We start from the raw sequence: 24,062 nt of genomic DNA, 5'->3' as shown, positions 1-24,062 counted from the left end.
CTAGTGGCATTGCAGTGGCTGTTTTCAAAGTGCCAAACTTTGTGTGGTAACACTGACGACATATTAATCATCATATCATTAACCACTAGCCTACATGTTCTAAATAAGCCATAGTAATGTTTTATAGTAGTCTCTGAACAAAACAGTGGGAGCAGGCAGCTCTGTCAAATCTTTACCAACCTTAACTGTTTCAGCTTCTGACTCCATTGACAACACTAAAATGAACAATATTGTGTTGTTGCTACCTAGTTAGCAAACCATGACATGCTAGCTTACTAGCCATGCAAGCAGACAAGCTAACTACTTCTGGGCCCTGTTTCACGAAGTAGGACTGCCGAGTTTGCTGGATAACTGCACTAAGTAAAACCTGGAACCCTCCCAAATATGGAACATGGACTGAAGTAAAAAGGACTGTTTTTACTCAGTGCAGTTATCCTAACTAATTCAGTAGTCCTGCTTCATGAAATACCCTCTGGTCTCCCTCAATTCTTCCCTCCTTCCCTCCCACAAATTATGTTCATGCTGAATTTGGATGTTCAAGACAAGAGTGTAGATAATGAGACTGGACAGCTAAACATTACTGACTTTGGAGATGCTGGCCTTAGTTCTTTGAATAGAAATAACATGTAATAAAACACACTGGACTGGAAACTGGATGTCATATGCAATGCCGCTGGTATAGTACTTTGATGCTTAATCTGTACTTGCCCTAATTCTCTCTTAGGGATAACCATGTCATCAATTGCAAGCAGTCTCAAAAGCATGGCCATATTTAGTGCAACTCCCCCTTTTACGATTATGATCACTTTCTGTCTTGTAGTGTTATGCATGCTATTCAGTGGGAGTTGGAGTCAAATATAAATTTATAGCAGTCTCTGAATGCTGCGTCTAATTGGTTCACTGGTTTAAGTTTCGAGTTCTCACTCCTACACACGGTCATACTGCTGATAGCAGGCAGCCTTAGTGTGCAGTGGTGTTCTATCAGACATGTACTGGCTTTTTCCTTCAAAACATTTTAATGATCAACACAGTTTATTGGTTAGAAACTCATTATGCTAGATTCATTTAGTTGACTTACAATTAAAATGCACCAGTGCACTCACCCAAGATATATAACCAAGAATGCCAGACCTACCTGCATTCCTCAACCAGCAAATGTATGCATAGCATCACTAAAAACAACAATGGCAATTTACATATATGACTACAATATCTGGACACCCCTTGGTCTGGGGCTGTTCTTCATGGTTTAGGCTGGGCCCCTTAGTTCCAGTGAAGGCAAATCTTCATTCTACAGCATACAATTACATTCTAGACAACTTGGGGAAGGCTCTTTCCCATTTCAGTATGACAATGACCCCGGGCACACAGTCCATATATCTGCACATAGCCTGATCTCAACCCCATCCAAAACCACTGGGATTACAGTATGTGGAAAGCCAACTGCGAGCCAGGCCTAATCGCCCAATCATTGCGCGACCTCACAATTGCTCTTCTGGCTGAATGGAAGCAAATCCCTGCAGCAATGCTCCAACACCTAGTATCAAGCCTTCCCAAAAGATTGGAGGTTGTTATAGGAGCAAAGCGTGAACCAAACTCCATATAAATGCCCTTAATTTTGGATGAGCTGTTGGATGTCAGGTGACCTACCTACTTACCTTTGGCCATATAGTTCACATGTAAAACCATGATGTAAAATTGTCTATGATACAACTATCTTGAGATAAATATTTTAAAAAATCCATAAATAATACACAGTCCAGAGAGATGGTTTTTCAGACTGGGTGGCGCTTCTCCTTCTCAACTAACCTGGTTTCACCTCCACAACTGTGTGTGTGTGCGTGTGTGTGTGGAGGGGTGGGGTTGCGGGGAAGGTATTTACAGTTGGTTCCTGAAATAGAGGGGAAGCTGTGTGACCTATCGAGCTGCAGTATGAGGAAGCAACGTGCTGACGGGCTTCCCCAAAAACCAAGCAGAAAAACACGAATCGTCAGACAAACTGTTGGATTAACATAGGTTTATTCTCACTATATACTCAGTTATACATTGTTCTATAAAATGAAAACTATTAGTTCAGTCAGTTTATTTGACAGTCATACACATTTAAAAGGCACCTAGGCTGCCAGCTATGTTTCAAAGTGTTCAGCGTTAGCTTTGATATATCAAGCACTTCCAGAGCGCATGTTCGGTATGTCCAACTATACATTTCACCTTGGGCTTTTTGTTTATTGACTTTCTGGGAAAAGGTCAATGTAATGATGCTAAACTATCTTCACTGTTACACTTTCAAAGAACATCCACAGGCACCTTTTCAGCTTGGTTCATTATCAGTCTGCTCTGACTTGATATCATGTCCTTATACTGTTTGGCATATACAGTAACTATTAATGCATTACAAAAACAGTGATCACTTTATCATTTGAGAACAACAAAAGGAAAAAAGGAAAATAAAGGCATGAGAGATGATAGAGAGCAGCCTGAACTGGTTTGGCGTCGATAAAAGTTGATGAAAGTTTGAAAAAATTATCTACAATTGTCAGTTTTGACCGCTTGGGCATGTGTAGTGAGATAAAGAAAACCCTTTTATGTATAAAAAAAAGGTGAATTTAACCAGATGCAAAAATTGCCTGAGTTAATCATCTACTTGTAGGTTCATAGAAAAATACTTAAAAAGTACTTAAACACGGAGTGCTGTTATAGACAGAACTGTCAAAAAAGGCAACAAGGCAGAGGTTATATTCAGTCAACATGATCATTTTTACGAACAGCTACACTTTATATCCGCCAAATTGTCTCTCTCCCTCTCCGTCTCACTTTCTTGACCGAAACCTTGATGGCTGCAGTAAAAACCACAGGCTCATCACCGTTTCTCATCCTAAGACTCTAGATAAGAAGAAAATGGCCCTACAGCCCTCTAAATATCATTCCTAAAAAAAACTCAAGCTCATCCAAGTTCAAAAACAATCTATGGCTCATTTACTGTCCTTATCTGTCCATACTTCAAATATACTTCATATCTGTATTCTTATTGCGTTTAGTCAATGAGTGGTTCAGTCTATAAAGAAAAAAACATTTTAAAATATCAATGATACCATTGGGCTAACTGGCTAAAAATAAAATTTAACACAAATCTAACGACCTTTCTTTGAACTAAAAAAGGTGAGTGAAAAACAGGACCTCTCCACAATCCCTCCTTTCTTCATTTTCTAACTTCCTCACCCCTTCCTCTCTCTCCCTCTATTTACATGGCACATATACAGACAGACAGGCTGAGAGAGAGAAAGCGCAGTTAAATAGTCAGGCCACACAGTAGTGAGACGACGAGTGGTACAGCAGATGGCTGGGACACGCCCCTTCCTTCCGTCCTCAGTACGGCTCCGCCTTCAAGTTCCGGTACAGGCAGCACGTGAACACCATTCCGACAATCTAAGAGAGAAAGGGGTGGGGGGGGGGGCAAGGAGAGGCTGATTATTATTGCTGCACTCTTGGTTTGACCTGATTTATTCTTTCTGGGCTGTTTTCCTTAGATTTTATTGAATCCGCTTTACGACAAGTCAGCACTCTCACAGGCCGCGTTTCTGATAATGGAATTGGAAGCGCCATAAATCATCGTGCAGATTCTCAAACGTAAATTTCAAGGGTGCCTTCGAGAATTAAGGTCAATTCTATTTACTCACACAGTCCAATAAATAGTACGATCAAAAGACTTCCACGGGAACTCTAAAACCAACTCGAACTTTGATAAAAGGACCTTTTATGACAGTGCTATTTATAGGTTTGTTCCGCTTGCCTTGCTTGTAACAAAGTTGCAGGACAGAATTGCAGGACAAACAAAAAAAGACATAGCTCAGGAGGTAAGACTGATTGTCTGGCAGTCGGAGGGTTGCCGGTTCAAACCCCGCCCTGGGCATGTCGATGTGTCCTTGAGCAAGACACCCAACCCCTAACCCCTAACTGCTCTGGCGAATGAGAGGCATCAATTGTAAAGCGCTTTGGATAAAAGCGCTATATAAATGCAGTCCATTTACCATTTAGCACAAAATCTGACTAAATTTGCTTCAGCCCACTAAGAGGGGTTGGATTAAAGTGAGACAAAGGTTTCTAAGGTTACCACTGCGCCACTACCTCCCTACAGCTCGGAAAACACTCAGGCCCCCAGCTGTCATCAGTGAGAAATAAGTCTCTTTATTAAAGGGCGCTAACGCTCCTGCTACATAGTGTGGCCTACAGTATGGAAAACAGGCACTGGGAGTTAGCGTTAGCATGCTTCAGCCGCAGTGCTCACTGCTGGGTTTACTGGCTGGCAATGAGAGGCACTGCAGGCTAGTCCACATTGGAGAGAGGGAAACGGGAAGAACAAATGGGTTAGAAATGTTCTAAAAGCAAGGGTGGCCGGGCGGGTGGGTAGGCGGGTGGTTGAGCGGGAGATGCTAAATGAGAGCCGGAAGGATCCGGCACACCTGGCCCGGCTCACCTGCACACAGGCGATCCCGATGCCCACTGCTCCGATGATCCTCAGGTGATCCAGGATGAAGTTCTCCAGCTTGGAGATGCAGCCGCCCTGGGAGGGGAGAGATGAACGATCAGTCACGCCGTTACTGATCGTTGGGCGGTCTGGACTTGTATGAGAAACCGTCTGCTAATGCCATCAAGAACCCTGCCCCTCGTCTCATATTTGTTATACCTTATGGGACAGTAATGGCTGGTGTGTGTGTATGTAGGTAGCATTTAAACAACAATGCGCATAGATGCTGGCAGGTTTAGGTTAGGTCTGTGTGTATGTAGGTAGCATTTAAACAACAATGCGCATAGATGCTGGCAGGTTTAGGTTAGGTCTGTGTGTATGTTTGTAGTATTTAAACAACAATGCGCATAGATGCTGGCAGGTTTAGGTTAGGTCTGTGTGTATGTAGGTAGCATTTAAGCAACATGTGCATAGATGCTGGCAGGTTTAGGTTAGGTCTGTGTGTATGTAGGTAGCATTTAAGCAGCATGTGCATAGATGCTGGCAGGTTTAGGTTAGGTCTGTGTGTATGTAGGTAGCATTTAAACACCGTGTGCACACGTGCTGACATGTTTATGTCTCTTAACCGCCACACACACTCGCTGACAGGCGCCGCCATGGCCTGGAGGCCCAGCTCAGCTGACTCACTTCCACCTTGTAGATGTTGGAGGGGTGGTCCCTCTCGCCGCAGTTCGGGGTGGGGGTTTTGCAGCAGCTGTCGGGCACCACCCTCCCCCCGGCTTCCGAGGACCTCACCCACGTACTCTCGGCCCAATCCGAGGAGCTGTTACTCCCACAGCACTTAAACTGGAGGGTTGGGAGGGGAAAAAAAGTCATCAATATAATTCAGTATGACGTACAGACGTGCTTAAACGACACCCACCAATAGACCTACTCCTCACTGAGCACTCTCACCTCCTGCTACAGACCTACTCCTCCCTGAGCACTCTCACCTCCTGCTGCAGACCTACTCCTCACTGAGCACTCTCACCTCCTGCTGCAGACCTACTCCTCACTGAGCACTCTCACCTCCTGCTGCAGACCTACTCCTCACTGAGCACTCTCACCTCCTGCTGCAGACCTACTCCTCACTGAGCACTCCCACCTCCTGCTGCAGACCTACTCCTTGCTGAACTCCCTCACCTCCTGCTGCAGACCTACTCCTCACTGAGCACTCTCACCTCCTGCTACAGACCTACTCCTCACTGAGCACTCTCACCTCCTGCTACAGACCTACTCCTCACTGAGCACTCTCACCTCCTGCTGCAGACCTACTCCTCACTGAGCACTCTCACCTCCTGCTACAGACCTACTCCTCACTGAGCACTCTCACCTCCTGCTGCAGACCTACTCCTCACTGAGCACTCTCACCTCCTGCTGCAGACCTACTCCTCACTGAGCACTCTCACCTCCTGCTACAGACCTACTCCTCACTGAGCACTCTCACCTCCTGCTGCAGACCTACTCCTCACTGAGCACTCTCACCTCCTGCTACAGACCTACTCCTCACTGAGCACTCTCACCTCCTGCTGCAGACCTACTCCTCACTGAGCACTCTCACCTCCTGCTGCAGACCTACTCCTCACTGAGCACTCTCACCTCCTGCTACAGACCGACTCCTCACTGAGTGCTCCCACCTCCTGCTGCAGACCTACTCCTTGCTGAACTCCCTCACCTCCTGCTGCAGACCTACTCCTTGCTGAACTCCCTCACCTCCTGCTGCAGACCTACTCCTTGCTGAACTCCCTGACCTCCTGCTGCAGACCAACTCCTTGCTGAACTCCCTCACCTCCTGCTGCAGACCTACTCCTTGCTGAACTCCCTCACCTCCTGCTGCAGACCTACTCCTTGCTGAACTCCCTCACCTCCTGCTGCAGACCTACTCCTTGCTGAACTCCCTCACCTCCTGCTGCAGACCTACTCCTTGCTGAACTCCCTCACCTCCTGCTGCAGACCTACTCCTTGCTGAACTCCCTCACCTCCTGCTGCAGACCTATTCCTTGCTGAGCGCTCTCACCTCCTGCTGCAGCTTGTCCACCGCCTTAGTGATGTGGTTTTCATTCTCCTGCATGTACTTCTGCACCATGGTCTCCCTCAAGTTCTGCTTCAGCTCTTCGTTCAGCTGCAACAAGAAAGACCCAGCGGTCAGACAACAGTCACACAAATGCAACTGCAGCTCTGCAGAGCAACTTCTGCTCTTCTGCTGACTTTCAGAAATGCATCCCAATAAATGACATCACTAGCATTTGGCAAACGCTCTCATACAGAGCGACTCACAACGACAAGGCAAGTGCATACATCATGGTTAAGAGCAAGAGTAACAGTAACCCGAGAGGCGGGAGGTAAACACTCAAGACTGCAAATGTGAAAACCTGGGATAGACTGTAAACTAGTTAAGCCTGTTAGGGAAAATGCAGGAGGGTTAACCAATAGCAAGATGTACAACTTACAAAAAAAATAACAAGATCGCAATGCAAAAACAAATATCGACAACAAACAATTTAACAACAAAACCAGAAGAACAAATCAGAACACGTGTAATTAAAACGGGTCAGACAGTCCCACAGATCCGCCAGGAAATGCATTTGCGCATCTGCGCAGGACCGCATCTCTTGATGCGCTTTTTATCACGTCTTTTTTTGGCGAATGCAGTTTCAAACCGGAGACGGCGATCGCTCTTATCCATCTTTGCATGCGACGGCACCATCTTTGCATGCGAAGTCCGAAATCGCATGCTGACCAAAACTTTACGACATCACCAAGATGGCCCAACGATACTGGTGCCGGACAAAGACTTGGAGAGAAGAACAGGGGACAGAGAGAGAGTTTTACCTGGAAGCAGGGAAAAGGGGAGCACTGCAGCGGGAGAAGGAGAGAGAGAGGGGTTACAGGAGGACGGAAAAACACAGGGACGAGTGTTAAAAAGACCCGACTGCTCCCAGTGCTCATTGGCCGGGTGCCCGATGATCCCGGCCAATTGCTTAGCGACGATCCACGCGGCGGCTCGCCAACCTCGGACTGCTAGCCTCTTGACTGTCAGACGTCATTCCAGTTACCATAGCACCCAAAGCAAAAGCCACAGGCATTCTGAGGCAAAATGAATTATCCCCTTTAAACAAAATTTCCAAACTGATAAACACAAAATGTACAATGACCACATTTCACGTACCAATAAATGCACTTCTATTTGCCATTAACATTGCACAATGAGCTTTTTCCGGTTTATACTTTGAGTGTAAACCACATTGTAAATGACCAAGAAACAGAAGCTCATCCATTTCATCATTGGAGAGAACTGATGCTGTTCACCATCTGTACAGAAGGGGTCGCTGTAGCACTGAAGAGTTGCAACAGTGATATCCAAAGCTGAGTCAAACACTGGGTCAAATTCCCAGATTCAAATACTGTCCTATGTTTCACTGATCTTGTCTGATGCACTGGAACCAATCAAATACTTTCAAAATGTGCAAACCCCGCCTTCTGGTCATATTGGCAGGCTGAATTACACAAGGCAAGATCAACAGAGCACAGAAAACAAAACAAATATACGTATTTGACCCAGATCAGGTGATATCAGTATTACAACTCTTCTCTACACATTGAAATTTTTGTTCTATTGTGTGCACTGTCTGAGGTGTCAATATATGGGAGTGAGAAAAAGAAGAAGTGTCAGAGAATGAGAATAAATAGGTTTGAATAAGAAACCTGCCCCAACAACACTGATAGCTGATGTTCCATTTCTCCAGTACAAAGGAGTGTTTGTGTGCTTTCACTCTAAAACAGTGATGACATCATACAGTGAATCTCCCCTGGTCATTTTCCTTTATAGGGATTAACCACTAATTCCTAGCCGCTGGCCAATAAAGGCTAGGCCTAGAACACATATCATCTGTGTTCAGTTAAACAGATCTAGGAGGCCAGAAAACGTCGATCGAATTTAAAATGTCGGTGTGTTCCACGCGCAGGGCGTCGACGCGCTACCTGCTGATAGTAGATGTAGGCCAGGACTCCGGCGAGGATCTCCAGCAGGAAAATGCACAGCAGCAGGACGAAGTACTGCGGGAGAGGAGAGAAATCAGAGAGAATGAGCCACACATGTAGCACGTTATCTTATGAGCACGTTAGCACGCTGAGACTGTGCAGAGCCACTGAGGACTGCGGCAGGCTAAAGCTCAACCATTAGCGCAATCAATACTGGCTCCTACTGTCTTTAAGCCTTATAGGGATAGTCCACCAAAAAGCCAAGACCTTCTACTAACACTGAGTGTTCTCAAATCATACGAGTAGTATTTCGTAAAACACTTTCTCCAGTTGTTACAGTGACATCTTCTGTCCAAATACAGGGAGTCAGTGGTCAAAAAAATGCATGTTTAATCCCCTTAAACAGATCATACATATTGTGTCGTCAGTGAATCCCACATAAGAATTAAATATGGAGTATTGATGCCTGGTTCTATAATAGGTCTATAATTAATTGTACAGATGTTTTCCAAATGCAAAGTAGCCTACTATTTGACATAGCCACTGTAAACAATTCTGCAGGTATTCCCTGACAGTCTCATTTCAAAGCTATCAAATCTATGCAACTTTTGGAAAATTTTGACCATGACTGAGAACATGATTCAGTTATAAGACACCAGCAGTTGTCTTATGAGTAGCTGCGTGTCAAAATCGAGCAAAATCAGCCATTTTGTGCCTGACTGTTTTAACAAAACTAAAGGTCGTATTTTAATTGCAAGATTTCATAGTTGCCCTGATGACCCCGGACTGTGCAAAATGTGGATTGCTTCCATGAGCTGTGGCATAAACAAGCTGAAATTCCCAGAGAACCAAAAACTATGCAACCAAAAACTATGGATAAGAAACAGGGAAGGACTGTGAAGATAAAAAGACAGAACTGTGTGCAAAGTCTCCTTTTTAATAACGGTCCACCCTGCTGAAATCAGTGAAGGACAAAGACGCAGTAGTTAGATTAAATACTGGCATAAGGGATATTTCAGCTGTGGAGCTGCAAACACTCCCATAGCATGGGAGTGTTCCTTCCCCAATCATTCGTTAAATAGGAGATAACACAACAAAAGGGCTTGGTTGGACATACCAACCATATATAAGTAACTTTTAATTTGAATGTGCTTCTTTCAGTGTGTTATACTGAGCATTTTCCTCAGGATTCATCTGTACACACAGAATTTTGCCATCAGAAAATGGCAATTTCATTAACTTACTAGAAAGAATGCACTCAGTAGAGTGCAGACCTCCGCCAAGGCACAACAGTCTCTCAAAACAATGCACAGCAGATGTCTAGGCAGTCATTATCTTTCGAGATATGCTTGGCCTGATGGTGGCAGGGGAGGAAAGGTCAGGGGGTCAACAAAATCAATACGTTTCTTCCTCTTGGGAGCATGAATATGCACAGCAAATTTCCTGGAAAAATGGAAAGTACTTTTCCAGATACTTCTGTCACAGACATATGGACAAACGTGCGGATGGACGTCATTACAAAATGGCAGGTTATGTATTCTCAAGAGAACAGCACACAAGTACTTACTAACAAGCACAAAAATGCACTGATGCTTTCATCTTCAAGCTAAGTGTTTGCTCTGCCCTTATCGCCTGGTTAATTTATAACCGGAGAGAGGAAGCATGTTGAACCCTGTCTTACCGTGAAGCTTTCTTTTTGCTTTGACGAAGAGGTAAAGCATTCAACCCATTCTATTAAACTGCAGCAGTTTCTAAATCTCCAAGATAGACCCGGCATACTGCAGCTGCTCATTAGACGGCCATTGTTAACAAAAGACACGAAGTACACCTTCTAGTATGCTCAGTGATAGCCTTTGACGCTGTGTAAGAAGGAATTTTAATGAAAGGACCTGCGTTCAGTGCTAACACCGTAAAAACAACGGATTTGTGCAGCTAATTCACTGTTCAGGCAACAGTTCCGCACCTTGCACTTTCCCTAAAAATTCTTTGTTCGAGACTGTAACAATGCTGACGAAAATGTGCTTTCAGTTATGATAGAAAGCAACAGCCACATTTAGCATCAGGAGAAATGGTAAATGGGGCAAGGGTCTCACAGCACTTAAGGAACTGGTCCGGTAACCAGAAGGCGGAGGGATCGACTCCCACAACTCTGCTCAGGAGCGGAATACCTCCCCTGAATTCGTAAATATCAAATTACAATAACAGAGTTAAAGTTAAAACCGTACCTGACTGGCACAGTGCCTTGCATGAGGGCACCTAGCTGAGAAAATATCAAGAACTCTTCACAGAACTTTTTGAGCGCATCACACGACAAAAGTCTGGCACCTGACGATGCTGTACATTACGACTTAAGCCTGCATGGCGGATTAATTGCGTGGCTTGTAAATAATCAGGTGCGTAATGTATCACAGTGAACTGTGTGACACCGATGACCTTTCACCCCCAAACCACCTGTGACTCCACTCCCAAGCAAGGCACTGCCATTGCACTGTTAGGAAAGTAAATAATTAAGATTACTCATGTACTAATATCAGCTAGGTGAGCCACTCTGGACAAGGGCGTCTCCCTAAGCAATGAAACCAAGTAACAGAACGCACCGAAAGACAGACAGAGAGATGCAGTGCGTCGGCCAAGGAGTTGATGAAAGCTGTGGCGACTGCGTTCTTTTCGCTGCGCTCCACAGTGCATTCCTCGTACACCACCCCCCACCCCCCCCCCCCCAACCCCTCACCATATCGGTCTCCCTCTCTCCCTTCCTTGCTCGCCCAACTGCAGGGTCAAGTTACCAGACTCCCTCCCTCCCTCCCCCCCCCCGGCGCTCATTCTCTCGACCGTGACGCATTGGAGTCCGAAATCCCTTAAAGAGACAGGCCGCATTCCAGTGCATCTCTCCGTCACATCGCAGCAGCGCGGATTACACAAACACTCAATCCGATAAGAACAGAGCTCAGTGAGCCCCAGGGAGGACTGACACCTACAGTAACTATAAAACACATTTAGAAACATAGTTAAGATTTTTTAAAATTCCAATAATATATAAATAAAGCAGCAAATGTTGCAAATCTCCGTGGGGGAAAAAACTAAACATGCATGAAATATTAAATAAATGCATCATAGATTTAAAAAAAAACCATCTGACATAGAGGATTTTTACCACAGAAAGAACTGCTCTAACATATCTACCAGAGCCACGCCTGACTCTATCTGTCCTCTGGAAGTATTGCCACAGACCAATTAAACTATCATTACACTTTATTGTGCTCACTTTGTGCCAACCAACAGTCTACAGCTGTTCACGGACTCTGTATTGCAGTTCAAGCACACGGCAGACAGGTTGGAGAAAATCAGACAAAATGCGAGCGTAAACTGTAGATGTACTGGGTCTATAATCACAATGAATGAAATCATTTAAAAGTTTAATTATGAAGATATTTACATTTATTAGTGTAATTCATGTAAATGGTTTATTCCATTTTATTCTATTCTAAACTGCCACAATGCACTCACAATCTATGATAATAATGAATGTGCTTTAAAACATTTGAAACTGCAGGAGCCTTTGCCCAAAGCATTCACTTGGCTGGCTGAAATGAGTTACATCAACCTTGGGTTTGAATTTACAGCCCTGAGGTGTCCGAAGGCACCTTCCTGCAGCTAATCTCCAGATGGATCGCAGAGAGGGAAGTGCGGACAGTGGCCGTGCGCGGAATTTACGGAAGGTAATGGAGACAAGAGTGGCTCCAGGCCACTGCTCCTCACAAGGTCATTCAACTTTCCAAACTGTCAAAAAAGAATGAGTTAATTACACAAAGAATGGATCCCACCATAAATAACAAAGCTTGTGTCTTCTTATTGCAACTTTGAAGTAGCTAAGCAGCATTTTATAAGCTATACTAATAGGATATATTACATTTGCGTATGTACATACGTGTGTATGTATGTATGCATGTGAATTGAAGTGTAATGACAAAACAGCGAGACAGAAGAGATGAGGTGAAAATTACTGCTGCTCTTTATAGAACCAATTCAGTACAGGAAAATAAGCATTTATTTTTCAGAAGGAGCCTGGGCTTAGTTGGATACAGCCAGTACACTTCAGCATAGTGCCACACCCATAGCACCTGTAAGTGCTCCCTGAAGTGTAAGCTGTGAAAATAAGAAAATATTTTTGAAATATATTCAGTAAGATCAGATGAAATTATTACAAAATATAGTACTGAATAAAACATTTCATGTCTCCCTCCTGGAAGAGCTTCTATTAAGAACAACTTGTTCTGGTCTGCGTTTCTGCCTCTTTTCCTTTTGCAGTTTGGAATTTTCCACATTCTTTTTTTTTTTCCCCAACCCAAAATAAGCAGGAAAGTGTCAGCAGCCCCAGAGAGGCGGCAGGGATGGGCTCTGCTGGCTCTCTGCCCTTGGCCTGGTCCACATGTGCCAGACTGCCCGTGTCAGAGCCCGAGGGGGCGGAGCCTCGAGGGGGCTCTGTGCTTTCTCTCTTTTGGGTGTGTATGTGTATGAGAGGGCAAGAGACAGAGTATGAACACGTCAGTGTGTGACAGAGAGAGTGCGTGCGTGTGTGTGTGTGTGCGCGCGCGCGCACGTGAGAGAGAGAGGACGTGTTTGTGTGTGTGTGTGCGTGAGAGAACGTGTGTGTGTGTGTCTGTGTGAGAGAGAGAACGTGTGTGTGTGTGTGCGTGCGTGAGAGAGAGAACGTGTGTGTGTGTGTGTGTGCGTGAGAGAGAGAACGTGTGTGTGTGTGTGTGTGTGTGCGTGCGTGAGAGAGAGAACGTGTGTGTGTGCGCGTGAGAGAATGTGCGAGCGTTGATGTGTTCGCAGCAGATTACACACGGGGGCAAAGCCCTGCTTAGCAGCTAGTGGAATGTTTAGGATGAAGGGTACAGGGATGAACAGATAAACAAGAAAGCCCTGATCTGGCTGTAATCCAGCCAATGAGGCAGGATTACAGCAAGGGAGGAACTTCTAGGAACAGCCTACACCTTTCACCGCAACACATCATACCCTCTCTATCTTTCCAAAAAGACTTATGAAGAACTACATCTTTGCTCTTTATGAGCTATTTCAAAGGTCACTAGGCAGCAGTTTGATCGATAACATTTAATTCACAAAATGTGACAAATCACTGTGTAATCACATGGTGTAAAAACCACCTGTGATTACAGCTACCAGACCAATTTGGATGACTGTCCAGCATTACAGCACTATAGATTAGCGAAGTACTGAATCATAACCGCATTAAGTCATTACTGTACAGTATATCAGACACAACCTCACTGTTTGTGTCTCTGCATGTGCAGGAATTCCACCGGTACCCGTGAGTCATTCGAAATGACTAAATCAGTCCATTGGGAAGGACAAATATTTTCCTCTACCCACCCCATCGCTTTATTTCGGGCTCTCCCCAACACAATGGAGCGCTTGTGCATACTCTTGCCCCTCTTCCATCGAGCGTGCTGCCCGGCCAATCAGCGGTCTCTCCGCTGACGCTTCTGAGACTGAAGAGGTTTTTTAAACGAGCTCCGCCCTCTCCGTCCATTAAGTTCCACTTTTCTGAGCTGAAAACACCTCGTATCGAATGCGACACGCGTCAGACTAATAATAATCTATCTAATAATACGCAGTCTGACACATAGTGAGAAAACTAATGCTGCACACGTCAGACTAATAATAATCTATCTAATAATACGCAGTCTGACACATAGTGAGAAAACTGAGGTGCTATAAAGTATGCAATTATTGGCACTGGTGGGAGAGAACTGAAAAGCTGCTTAGAGGTCTAGTTTGTTTAAAGTTCTGTCTGTGGCTGGTTCTCGATGAGAGTTTGTCCAGGTCTCCACCTGTCTTTGACTCACTGTCCATATCTGCCCCTCTCCGTGAATGTTCTTTTTGTTGCCCTCATATGTTGAAAGCTGCTTACTGGTGTTCTGCTACAGCATGTCAGTTTGATATACAGTGAGCTAGTGGGGCTTATCCCTAAGTCAGGACAGGGTGGATAAAACCAGTAAATACCTGAAGCCGTTGCTTTCAATTTCCAGCTGGAAGTGCTCTGTTGGCAGGTTTTTGAAAACAGAAAGGGAAGATGGAAAACCTCACAGTTATACCAGCACATGGGGCGCATTCAGTCGGCAAAGCTGCAAAGAATCTCATCTGGAAAGGTTGATGGGAGATGGAGTCCGGAGCCAGTCAAAGTGCTTCAAATTCTCTATCTCTGAACTACGTTCCATTACGCTCCCAGTGAAATGTGTGCGTGTGTCAGCCCCTCTCCAGTTGGTACGTAAGCGGAAGTCAACGCAGCACCAAAAAGATGTTGCTAAATTTATGCCTGGAGACAGACAGATCACCAAGCATGTCATCTCTGAGTGTGATACACTCATGTTTAATATTCAGCAGCACGTGTAACATGACCGCTGTCACAACACGGTCGCCCCTTTCAAGCTTCTGGGTGTGTACCGATAGCTGTCAGCAGGACAGACCGGTTAAAGGGTCCGAGTCACTTGCTAGCCACACGTAAACCGTTCGGGGTGAGCGAGCATGCTACCGTTTAGCATGCATAACAGCTGAGCTTTTACTGCAGCAGCTGAAAGGAGGCTTCGCATGGCACCGCACCTCGGGACTGCCCCCCGTCCACAGGCGTCTCCTCCAGCTGTCACTCAACACGCCCCCCCTCAGGTTTACGAGGGTGTTTGTGCGGGCACGAGCCGTGCGTTTCGCTGTATCAGCACCGCGCGTGTTTGCGACGCTCAAAGGGAGAGCGTATCAGTGCACACTTCTGTGAGGGGGTGTCTGAGGGTGAATACGCTGATAAGGCTGTACAACGTACTGAATCGTGGTATTTCATATATTTTGCATAGGCCATCTTTCGACTTATCTTTAATCATACCTGATGCGGCAAACGACTTAATGTCAGAGGCGATTGGTTGTTTGCCGCATCGATGAAATGCTTCCGGCAACAAACAAAAAAAATCACCGATGTCTATCGGGCGCTGATAAGACAGCCAATTACGAGCAAGGTCGTACAGCTTGTGTACGATCAAGTGATTTGTGTTTTCAGTCACATGGAAGCTGCAAGGCCTCGCTGCTGATTGGCTGTCTTATCAGCACCCTATAGAGATATCAGAGATGCTTTTTCTAGGAAGCATTTCACAAGGCCTCTGAGATTTGGCTGACTACTATCGCGTCAGGTGTGATCAAAGAAAAAGAAGACAGAAGTTTGCCTGTATGCCCCATGGTAGCGATTATTCTTCTTACGTTTGAAAAACAGTGAATCGAAATGTCGTGCAGCCCAAACGCAGATGAGATGTGTGAGAGAACATATGCGAGATGTGTGAGAGAACATATGCGTGTGTATAAATCAGTGGAGAGATTATTTTGCATAAGTGTGCGTCTGCCCATAAAAGGTGTGTGCACATTGGTTGCGTGGAATGAGATTTTGTACGCGTCTGCCTGTGTGTCTGCGTGTGTGTGCGTGTAAGATAAGATATACTTTTATTGAACCCCGTGGGGTCATTTGTCCTCTGCATTTGACCCATCCTAGTTACTTATGAGCAGTGGGCAGCCACAGTGCAGCACCCGGGGACCAACTCCAGTTCTGAGGCCAGTGCCTTGGTCAAGGGCAACTGCAGGAGTGCACCTAACATGCCTGTCTTTGATTGCGGGATGAAATCGGAGTACCCGGAGTAATGCAAACTCCACGCAGAGAGGATCCGGTCGGACCCAGATTCGAACCCGGAACCTCCTCCTTGCGAGGCAACAGTGCTAACCACTATGCCACCATGCCCGCCCGCCCATGTGTGTCTATGCTTACCACTCTCAGAAGGTTCCTCTGCTCCTTGAAAGTGGCACAGCATCCCAGCACACCCGTCACCATGACGATAACCCCCGCCAGAACCAGGATGTAAGCAGAGGCTGCGTAAGTGCTGGAGGACAGCAGGCTGATGTAGTCGCTCTTCTCCACCAGAGTCCATATTCCCACTGCCATTACAGCACCCCCTGCCAACTGGGAGGACATAATGCAGTCGATTCAAATTCTATATGAAAGTGACTGCATGACAGACACACCAATACACTAATAATATGAATAACATTTTAAAAAATTGCTGAATACTTTATGTAAAAAAAAAAAAAAAACATTTTCTAGCATAGTACTGAAATTCATGAACAGATTGTGTTGCCGTTCTGCTTTTATTTACATCTGTCATTTAATCCTACACTGCCGAGATTAACATCTATGGGCCAACAATGTCTTCATTGTTCCAGTTATTATTCTCCCAGAAACGGCTCTTCTTTGGCCAGTTTTTTTTCCTTTCTCCTGTTTTTTCTTTTCCCCATCAGTCTACTTTGTCCTTCGCACACCTACATCACCCCGTATTATTTTTCCTCTAACAACCTACGATTTCTATCCTGTTATGGACAGTACCCCAACTCACTTGCCAACAAAATATTTGCTTATTATCTGAACTTAAATTTGAAAAAAATGTAATGCGTTTCATTGCAGATTATTTTTTACATATAGGACCGTCAGGCAGACAGACCTCGGTTGAAAAAGGTCAGTCAGTCCTAAAATGACAAATCAAGATAGTGAGAGAGATAACACTCACCCAGAAGAGGAAGTTGAAAGTGAAGAGCAGGTACTTCAGGCAGATAGTTCCGCATGTTTCTTTCTTTTCATCGTAGGCCCCCATCCTGAGAGTGAGAGTGAGTGAGTGAGAGAGAGAGAGAGAAACCACACATTATATAAATATTCGTTGTTCGTAACACAAATTTTGTGCATTTGAAAAGTTGTTAAAATGATTGCAATCTACAGCCTGGTCCACAGCTTACAAGGCTTTGGGGAGTCAACAAATGCTTAATTTTAAAATGGATAAAGTTGTTTTCTAGAAAAAAATCACGTTTCTATTGTAAATATGTGTTGTAGTGGGGTCTCGAGGATACAAAGGCATAGATGAGCCTCTCAGCATTTGAGAGTTGCAGAGAGGAGCAAAGCTTCACAATGTTCCTTAGATGGTGGAAGGACACACTGCAGGTGCAAAAGAACGCACTAGTGAACCTTGCACCAATGCCTGAGCCAGATGTGGCATTCAGGAGACCGTGAGGAACACAGAAGCAAAGCCATCTCTGGAAGAACTAGACATCACTGGCAGATAACAGAGCCGCATAGTGCTCTGATACATTTAAGGACTACACTTTGGGGCTGGTTACTGACTCTTCCTGTTAAGTCATTGTTTCAGTGCTTGGATGTGCCTTGCAGTTTGGGTTTGAATCTGGACCGTGGCATTAGCCTTGTAGGGCAGCTGCCAGGATGACAGGGTGTCAGTGTGCAACAGCACATCCCGCCGGTCAACCAGTGCCCAACCCTGCTAAGCTGCAGGTAAAATGTCTATACTTAAACCCAACTTGGGAACTACGAAGGGATAAGAAGGCTAACATCGCGTGCTTTTGAGGAGAGAACATGCATCTCTGCGTTCTCCGGAATCGACAATGGAGGATGCAGTGTGATCATGGTTGGGCATTTCGAAGTTTGAGAAAAAAGTTGGGGAAAAAGTAAAAAAACAAAAGGAGTGTACACCGATGACTCCTAACAAGGTGTCTGTCCAGACCTGATTTGGTAGTGCAATTAAGATGCCTGGAAGGGAAGTGAAGATTACTGGGCCATCTGCCAAGATTCTATACTTCCTGTCCTAAAGGCCTGTCGGAAATCTCTTAGCAGATCATAAGATGTGAAGCAGGGTGCACGAGGGGTAACACTAACATGTATGTTAGGGACGGTGAGCACCAACTTCTATACAGGGTGTATAGAAACAGACCATACTAAAATGTTGTGGTCATGAGTTCCCTACATCAAGTCATCAGTTGAGGGAAAAAAGCAACATTAAAAGGTTGCTTAGCAGAGGTGTGGTCCTTTCCAAGGAATTTTAAGGTGAACTCAAAACCCAGAAGGGTGTGAGTGAAGAGTGTGACATCTTACTCTGGTGACCTGAGATTTAAATCTTGAGTGGGACATTGGCAACTACTTGGAAAGTTATTTGATTCTATTTTTTGAAAAGATGATTGTCTTTTGGTGCTTCAGAATGTTCCATGTACCTGTACATGGTTGGCGAAATTTGGAGAAGCTGTTTATAGTTGACGTGCAAAGTCAATTTGGGAAAACCATGGGAAAGAGGAGGTTTCCTTTTCCAGCTACCCACATAACTTCATTTTTGGGTGGAAAGTCCCAATTACTCAGGGGAATTGTGGACAAAAAAAAAAACATCCAAAATTAGGAAACATGGCAAAGAAGCAGCCTTACAGTACAGTGTGCCTGACCAGACTGATTCTATGATATAGCCTAAATCAACCAAGCTTCAATAGCTTGCATTGCTAATAATCCAATGGTCACTTCTTCTTATGATTCATTATTTTGTATAGCTGGGGCGACAACTACAAGTGGTAATACAAGCTAACTCGACCATTGAGCTATAACATAATGCTGGCTAGAAGTCATGTTGTACTTACTAAGATCAATGAGATTTCAAGAAGAAAAATTGATCATTTTGGGTCAAAATTATAACAAAGGACATTTGATTAAAAATGCATTAATCACAAAGTTGCACTCAGTACATGCCCAGCATTTTAATAAAGCAACATATACCCTATAAGCTTGTACTAGTACTACAGGCTAGTTCATGGAGCCAATCTACACGAGGGTACATTCAGAGTTTTTCCTGCATTGAAATGTCTTAGGTGGGCCACCTAAGTGTTTTTCAAGCTGCCTAAGCCACCTACAGTACAGGAGAAATCACACAAAAAACATCAGTAAAACAATTGGAAATTATCTGTGCGTTTATTGGTACAATTTGGTCATGAATGATTCTGATTGCTTTCAAGTTTACGTGCAACCTTAGGTATGCTGAATTAACTGCAGTACAAGCTGCTTAATCAAATAAGAGAACGAGACAGTGCTCACGACCGCGCATGCCACTCAGCCATCCGCTACCGACATGATTTAAGGTAGCCTACAAGGAACACCAGCGACAAAAAGGATGATGTAAGCATTCTTCTAGTGAAGTTAAAATGTTAATTAATGATACCCTTTAAGTTTTAAGTGACAAAAATGAAATGCATTTCAAGACATTGCAATTCCAAACCCCACTATTCCTGTAGAATGACCCCCCTACAATGTGTTAATCCTTCAGTAGCTATGGGCCATATTTACCCCCCCCCCCCCCCCCAATTATGGCATTAACAAAATGAAACCCTCTAATTAATATTTAAATGTTTCATTTCATTTCATTTTTTTATAGCCTCAGTGCATTGTGGTGGTCTCTTTGAAGACTTTATATTGTAAATGTAGCTAAATATAAGGGGACGCTGCGTTGAGTTGATGATGGCAGAAAAGCTGGACTGCCCACAGTCACCGGCACACACAGTCACCACCTATGTCCTATTTTGAGCCAGCTAAGACCCTGAACATTGCCTGGTCAGACTAGTTTAAAGATTGTTACTGATGATAATGCTGTTCTGAATAGAAGGAAGAATGTAACAGATGGTAATGCGGCTCTGAACCAAATAGAAGGAAAACTGAAACAGATGGTAATGCTATTCTGAACCAAACAGAAGGAAAACTGTAACAGATGGTAATGCTGTCATGAACCAACCAGAAGGAAGATTGTAGCAGGTGGTAATGTGGTCCCGAACCAATCAGAAGGAAGAATATTTTAACACAATGGCTCGCCAGTTTTGCTTTTATGATGATTAGGAGATGCATTAGGACATTATGAATGGTCAGCAAGATTATTTTCTGTGACAGCCTAGCTAGTTGCTTACACTTTTACTTAAATGTTCCCCACATAAGCCCAGGGAGTGCCAAAGGGAGCCCTCTAATCCCTTCCAATAGCCATGTGTACTGGCCTTTCCTTGCACCACCTGCACACTTTTTCTTTTTTGAATTTCAGCGAGAGACAGGACAGGTAGGCACTGGAATTGGGAGCGTATGATTCAACAGCCAGACAGTCTGATATCATCAGGCCGATAACAATATTTGGCCAGTGACTGGATTTCTTCCTGCCTCCCCCCTTCTCTGACTGCTGTTCTGCTCACGCGGGCGGCGTCTCTGTGCCACTCATAAGGGCGGAGACCTTATAACATTGAAAGGAGAGTCTCTCGCTCCTTTCATATTCCTCGTCATTGGCCTTCAGGCACCAGTTGTGCAAACCGAAAGAAAAGCATGTGTTTGGTCCAGATGTAACAGAAAACTTTAATGGACTATGTCACGTAACAGATGTAAATCCAGACAAAGCAATACACACTGACAGGGGGGTAAGATTTACAGATATATTCAACACTGTTTGAAGATTTGTACATAGGCCTACATCTCAAGCTTTTAACAGGACATAAGAAATGCACAGATTGCCTTCTCAGAATACAGTACACAATCAGTGTCCTCACCAGACAAATTCTACCCCCAGGTCTGTCTGTGGCTCTCAAGCACAGACTTGCCTCAGGTTCCCCTCAGCCCAACCCCCACCCCCCACTCCCCCACCCACTGCTCACTATCAAAGACAGGAGACTGAGAGACTGAGATTTTGTCTATTTCACTTCACCACAAAACTTGGCAAGCATTGTAGTTCCTCTGTGAGATTGTCTAGCCAGTGCAATCAAAATAAGCTACCATACTGGGAAGAGAATATTTTAAGTATTAGCCTACATGTTAATTTTTTACCTGGGCAGTTTAGCAAACGAAGGCTGCTTACAGAGCCGAGTTTCCCATGGTGCATTGGTGCCCTTAATACAATAATAGCAGAAGAGAAAATCCTATGATTTGTGGGATGTTGGGGTGAGTCTTCATGAGTTAAAGCGCTCTCTCTCCGACACAGTCAGTCTACACATCTGTGCAAGCAGACACCTAAGGATAATGAGTCTCAGCCTGTCTGTGTGCATCCGTCTTCTAGTGTGTGCCTGTCAATTAAATTCAAACAAAGCCATACTGGCGTAACTTCATTACAAGACACCAGACCATTCACAAAATGGCCTGCAACTGAATCCCAGAACAGTAAATGAATCATGCATAAACCTCCTTACAAAGGCCTTCATAGATGCTTGCACCACCATTTTAAAGAATATGCAGAATGAGTCCCTCTAAGTCTGCATTAAGGCCTTCATCTGCCTTCAAACTATTTGCAGTAATTAGATATTCTCCATCTTTCAGATAAAATATGTCATAACATTGCTCAGCTCAAGGTCTGATAAACAGCCCACATTGCTAGTAGCACTTTAATACTAAATGTCATGGTTGTGCAGGTGTACGTTACAAGACTCTTTAGATAGTGGTGCACATAATGGCATTCAAACGACACACTGTGACATGGCAATGCCTGTAGTGACAATGTAGACTTCTAAAAATTTGACAAAATGTCTTTAAAACGGTTTGCTCTTAGGATAGCACAGCTAGTCATTATTTAATGGAAGTCATTGTGTGTTCCATTATTTAGTGCTGAAATGTGACAGGGCTCATTTGTATTGGACCTAACAGACAAACATGACCTAGCCTACTTTCACATAAGAATTTATTATAGCATGGCCGTTCACCTGTGCTGTGTGCATACCTCCTGTTTAATAATGATTATTTTTATACAGTGTATGAATTCGAGATATAAGGAAATATAAATCTATGTGCAAACATATGCAAAAAAGAGAACACAAAAAAGTCCAAAATAATTTGACTTCAGAAAAAGATCGAAAACTTGTATGTTTGTGCATTTAAAAAGTTAGGGGTTCCATAGTTTCGAAACATGTACAGGGAAGGTTCAGTCTTCAAAGCTTTTGTTTTTAACTCTTCAAAGGCAACACTTAGCAGATACTTCTCGGCTGATCTGAGCTGCTTCCCTAGCTTGTAGAGCAGTGAGGAACTAACGCATGCAGAACTTCAGAAGTAAACATTGATACCTTTAAATCAATTCTAAAGGCAGTACATGGAGGCCGAGACTTGAGTTATATGGTAACTCTTTTTTGACAGTAAAACGCTGTTTTAAATAGTCAACAGGTTTCCTTAGATATTTATACATACATTTATATTATACTTATACAGCGGTGACGTTATATCGTCCCTAAGGAAAGGCTAGATGTTATTACAAGACTGCGATATGCATTTATCCCGTGCAGCTCGTATTTCAGAAAACCCGGAAAAGTTTGAATGAAACTCCAATTTCGTACACTGAATCTTAGTTAACGGACGACGGCCGATCCGCAAACCATTAGTTTGCTAGCTTAGTTAGCTAACCGCAAAATCAATGCAATTGTGCTCTGACCAAAACACAATTGGTCGTACTCGTAGCAAGTAAGCATTTCCTTATGGAAAGGAACGATGGCCAAAATATAACACTGCATGGAGATTTCCCGAGGTTATGTCCGTCATCACTGCATAAGTTACACAGCTCGAATTGGACTAGTGTGCTTTCATTTCAGACACATATTTATTGTTGAATAATGACCAGTTCACAATGTGGTTATAAAACTGTACAACTCCACGTCAGGCTAGTTAATGTTAGGTTAGTAAAGATAGCACCGTTACGTCTACTTACTGCTGATTGCAATTCATAATGATTAGCTAGTATTATTCGAACTGTAGGATCAGCTACTGTTAGTTAACATGGTCATGGTCAGCAGGTTAACTCCACAGCACCCAATGACTATTCACGTAGCTACCTCTAGCTAGAACACAATCACTACAAGCTAATGCTAACTAGCATGTTGGCTATCATCATCATGGGGAGACATTAATGTAGCTATCTCAGTTAGCCATTACAACCAATACAAGTTCTACAGACTAACGTTACTCAACAACGTTAGCTAATGTTTACCAAAAATATTAAGCATTCGTTTGTGAAACGTAACATGTTAGGACGCGATACAGTGGTGGCTAGCCTATTTTTGCGATAATCAATCGGCTCGCCAAAATACTTCATACAAGTTAGCTAGCTAAATCGGTTACAGTTGGCGAGCCTTAAAGCTAGTCCAAGTGAATTACCTTCTGTATACACACGTCCTCCTCTTCTCGTTTCAGAAGTATCACAAAGCCCGGAGTTAACAAATTAATCGGCCGTCCTTTCCTTTTCCCTGTTTTCTCTTCGGTGTCCTTTGGGGGTAATGAAGGGCACAAACTGGCAGTTGCTCCGTATATTTAGGCAATATGAGCTGGCAAGAAAATACAAACCCCCGTATTGTAGCGACCAACTCCACCCCACGCACTTGTCTGCTTAGAACTGAAAACCGCACTACCGCAGTGGGGGAAAAGGTAGATCATCTGGTGAACAGAGTTGGTATTACATTGGCATGAAAATGTGTGTGTGTGTGTGTGTGTGTGTGTGCGCGCGCGTGTCTTATGACTGGCTAGCAAACTAACTATAGCTAAATAGTTTCGGAATTGAAATGTAAACGCCAAAGATTTACGCCTTAAAATAGTAGCAGGTTGGTTTATCCAAGAAGGATACCAACCTACTGTAATTTAGCACAGATTTATGATCTGTCCCTGAACTGCCTCTAGTGAAATGGAACATGAAATAAAAAATGAAAAATATTCATAAAA

The 24,062-nt window shown here is 44.0% G+C and overlaps 1 protein-coding gene across 2 annotated transcripts; it reads right to left on the bottom strand.

Moving 5' to 3' along the window:
* Positions 1-2,002: 2,002 nt before the first annotated feature.
* On the bottom strand, positions 2,003-23,813 carry LOC135255121 (CD151 antigen-like). 2 transcript variants are annotated; one of them, XM_064335884.1, is made up of 9 exons: positions 23,505-23,813; positions 17,101-17,185; positions 16,308-16,499; positions 8,486-8,560; positions 7,337-7,360; positions 6,522-6,626; positions 5,153-5,311; positions 4,475-4,561; positions 2,003-3,426 (listed from the first exon to the last, which is right to left on the bottom strand). In XM_064335884.1, the coding sequence occupies exons 2-9, from the start codon at positions 17,182-17,184 to the stop codon at positions 3,367-3,369; spliced, it is 786 nt and encodes a 261-aa protein (XP_064191954.1). In that variant the 5' UTR covers position 17,185; positions 23,505-23,813; the 3' UTR covers positions 2,003-3,366. The 2 variants fall into 2 exon arrangements, with proteins under 2 accessions (XP_064191954.1, XP_064191955.1); XM_064335885.1 differs by lacking the exon at positions 7,337-7,360 and having other exon boundaries at positions 23,505-23,805.
* Positions 23,814-24,062: the final 249 nt, after the last annotated feature.

The sequence above is a fragment of the Anguilla rostrata genome, chromosome 5, assembly GCF_018555375.3.
Source record: "Anguilla rostrata isolate EN2019 chromosome 5, ASM1855537v3, whole genome shotgun sequence".
NCBI lineage: Eukaryota > Metazoa > Chordata > Actinopteri > Anguilliformes > Anguillidae > Anguilla > Anguilla rostrata.
Note: the sequence above shows the minus strand (reverse complement) of the source record. Positions and strands in the feature narration are given on the sequence as shown.

Bases quoted from the DNA above. Each gene is read 5' to 3' on its own strand.
- LOC135255121 (XM_064335884.1), bottom strand. From the start codon at position 17,184: ATGGGGGCCTACGATGAAAAGAAAGAAACATGCGGAACTATCTGCCTG. The intron at 8,561-16,307 runs GTAAGCATAGAC...CCTCTCCCGCAG, and splicing joins AGAGGAACCTTCTGAGAGTG to TACTTCGTCCTGCTGCTGTG. The intron at 5,312-6,521 runs GTGAGAGCGCTC...CCAACCCTCCAG, and splicing joins TGGACAAGCTGCAGCAGGAG to TTTAAGTGCTGTGGGAGTAA.